This window comes from Eufriesea mexicana, unplaced genomic scaffold, assembly GCF_001483705.2.
Source record: "Eufriesea mexicana isolate 0111107269 unplaced genomic scaffold, ASM148370v2 scaffold25578, whole genome shotgun sequence".
Taxonomy (NCBI): domain Eukaryota; kingdom Metazoa; phylum Arthropoda; class Insecta; order Hymenoptera; family Apidae; genus Eufriesea; species Eufriesea mexicana.
This window is the reverse complement of record NW_016932503.1, coordinates 1-1,659: the sequence shown is the minus strand read 5'-3', so window position 1 is coordinate 1,659 and position 1,659 is coordinate 1. Positions and strand designations below refer to the sequence as shown.

General features: G+C 39.2%; 1 protein-coding gene across 1 annotated transcript; it reads left to right on the top strand.

Annotated features, from left to right (window-relative positions):
• Positions 1 to 648: 648 nt before the first annotated feature.
• LOC108554525 (uncharacterized) lies at positions 649 to 1,523 on the top strand (the record flags this gene model as incomplete). The annotated part of the gene is made up of 2 exons (XM_017909834.1): positions 649 to 897; positions 1,379 to 1,523. Coding segments are annotated over exons 1-2 (394 nt in total), but the record flags the coding sequence as incomplete, so codon positions are not given.
• Between the last annotated feature and the right edge of the window lie 136 nt (positions 1,524 to 1,659).

Below are 1,659 nucleotides of genomic sequence, written 5' to 3'. Positions count from 1 at the left end.
AAGTGAAAACAAAACGAAACATGACAGAAGTCGCCGCACGTTGTCGTCGATTAAAGAAACGCGACCCAAGAAACTACGTTCGTATGTTCATTCTATAACAGCAAACTGAACAGATTTAAGTGGGCAGTACAGTTTGAAATGTTGAAAAAATCAATTTTTTTCATCTTAAATAGCAGTCTAAAATCTTAAAAGTAACACTACACACGAAAGGTCCCAGCCTTTAAAACGAATTATTTTTCGACTTAACACTAGGTTTACGGACGCTATCTGTATACCTATTTCTAAGGACACCTGTCAAATTGACAGGTAAAGGAAACTACATGCCTTGTTTTCTTAACGATTAGTTTAATTTAACAACAATTATATATTATATTAACGGTCTTAATATAAGTTAACTAAATCTGTTATCATCGTATAATTGGAGCGACCTGTGGTAGTGGTTACATAGATTTTTTAGTATATATTAGGTGTAGTAAAAAGAAATCCATTATTTTTGTATTAGATGGATTTAGTGATCTATATCTCGCGTTGTACAAATGCGATCGGATTACGCTAGATGGCGTTTGAAAGATAGGATTCTCCACTAAAAATACTTCTTGAACAGTTTTGTGATTGTTTGACTCAGTATTGTTTGAGCGCGCATCATAAATGTACACCAGCAAAGAGAAAATGGGTCATATTTTACAGTTTTTCTTCGATAAAGGCGAAAACACAAGCCAAGCGGATGAAAATTTAAATAGTGTTTATGGTTCTGTCACTGTAACAGCCAATCACGCGCAATTTTGGTTTCGTCTATTCCGTTCCGGTAATTTTAATGTCAAAGATGCACCACGGTTTGGAAGGCCGATTGTCGAAAATATCAATAAAATAATGGAGATCGTCGAGTCTGACCGTCATGTAAATACTGTTTCGATTTCCCAGGAGTTAAACATTGAAAAAAAAAAACAGTTGGGAACCACTTGAATAGGGCTGAATACAAAAAGAAGCTCGATGTATGGGTGCCATGCGAGTTAATGCAATAAATCACATAGACCGAAATTCCTTCTGCGAATCGCTACTGAATCGCTACAAAATCCACCCATTTCTGCAGCGGATGGTAACTGGTGATGAAGAATGCATCACTGGCGACATCAAGCGCAAACGGCCGTGGTCGAATCACAGTAAGCCGACGTAAACGGTGGCCAAGACAGGATTCACGGTCAGGGAGGTTTTGCTATGTGTTTGGTAGGATTGGCAAAGAATTATCTATTATGAGCGGCTCTCTTACGGCAAAATTCTCAATTCGGACCTGTACTGTCAACAATTGAACTGTCTGAAGGAAGCAATCGCCCAGAAGTGGCCATTTTTGGCCAATAGGTGAGGAATTGTGTTTCATCAGGACAAGGCCGGGCCACATGCATCGATAGTAACTCGCCAGAAGCTCCGGGAGCATGTTGGGGTTGTTCTCATGCATCCACCTTATAGTCCAGACCTGGCACCAAGTAATTACCACCTGCTCCTATCTATGGCAAATGATTTTGCTGGTAAGAAATTCGCCTAAAGAGAAGTTTGTGAAAATTGACTGTCCCAGTTTTTTGCCAATAAGGACAAGGGTTCCTATGAGAGAGGCAAAGTGGAATTACCTTTAAAATAACAACAAGTTATCGAACAAAACGGTAC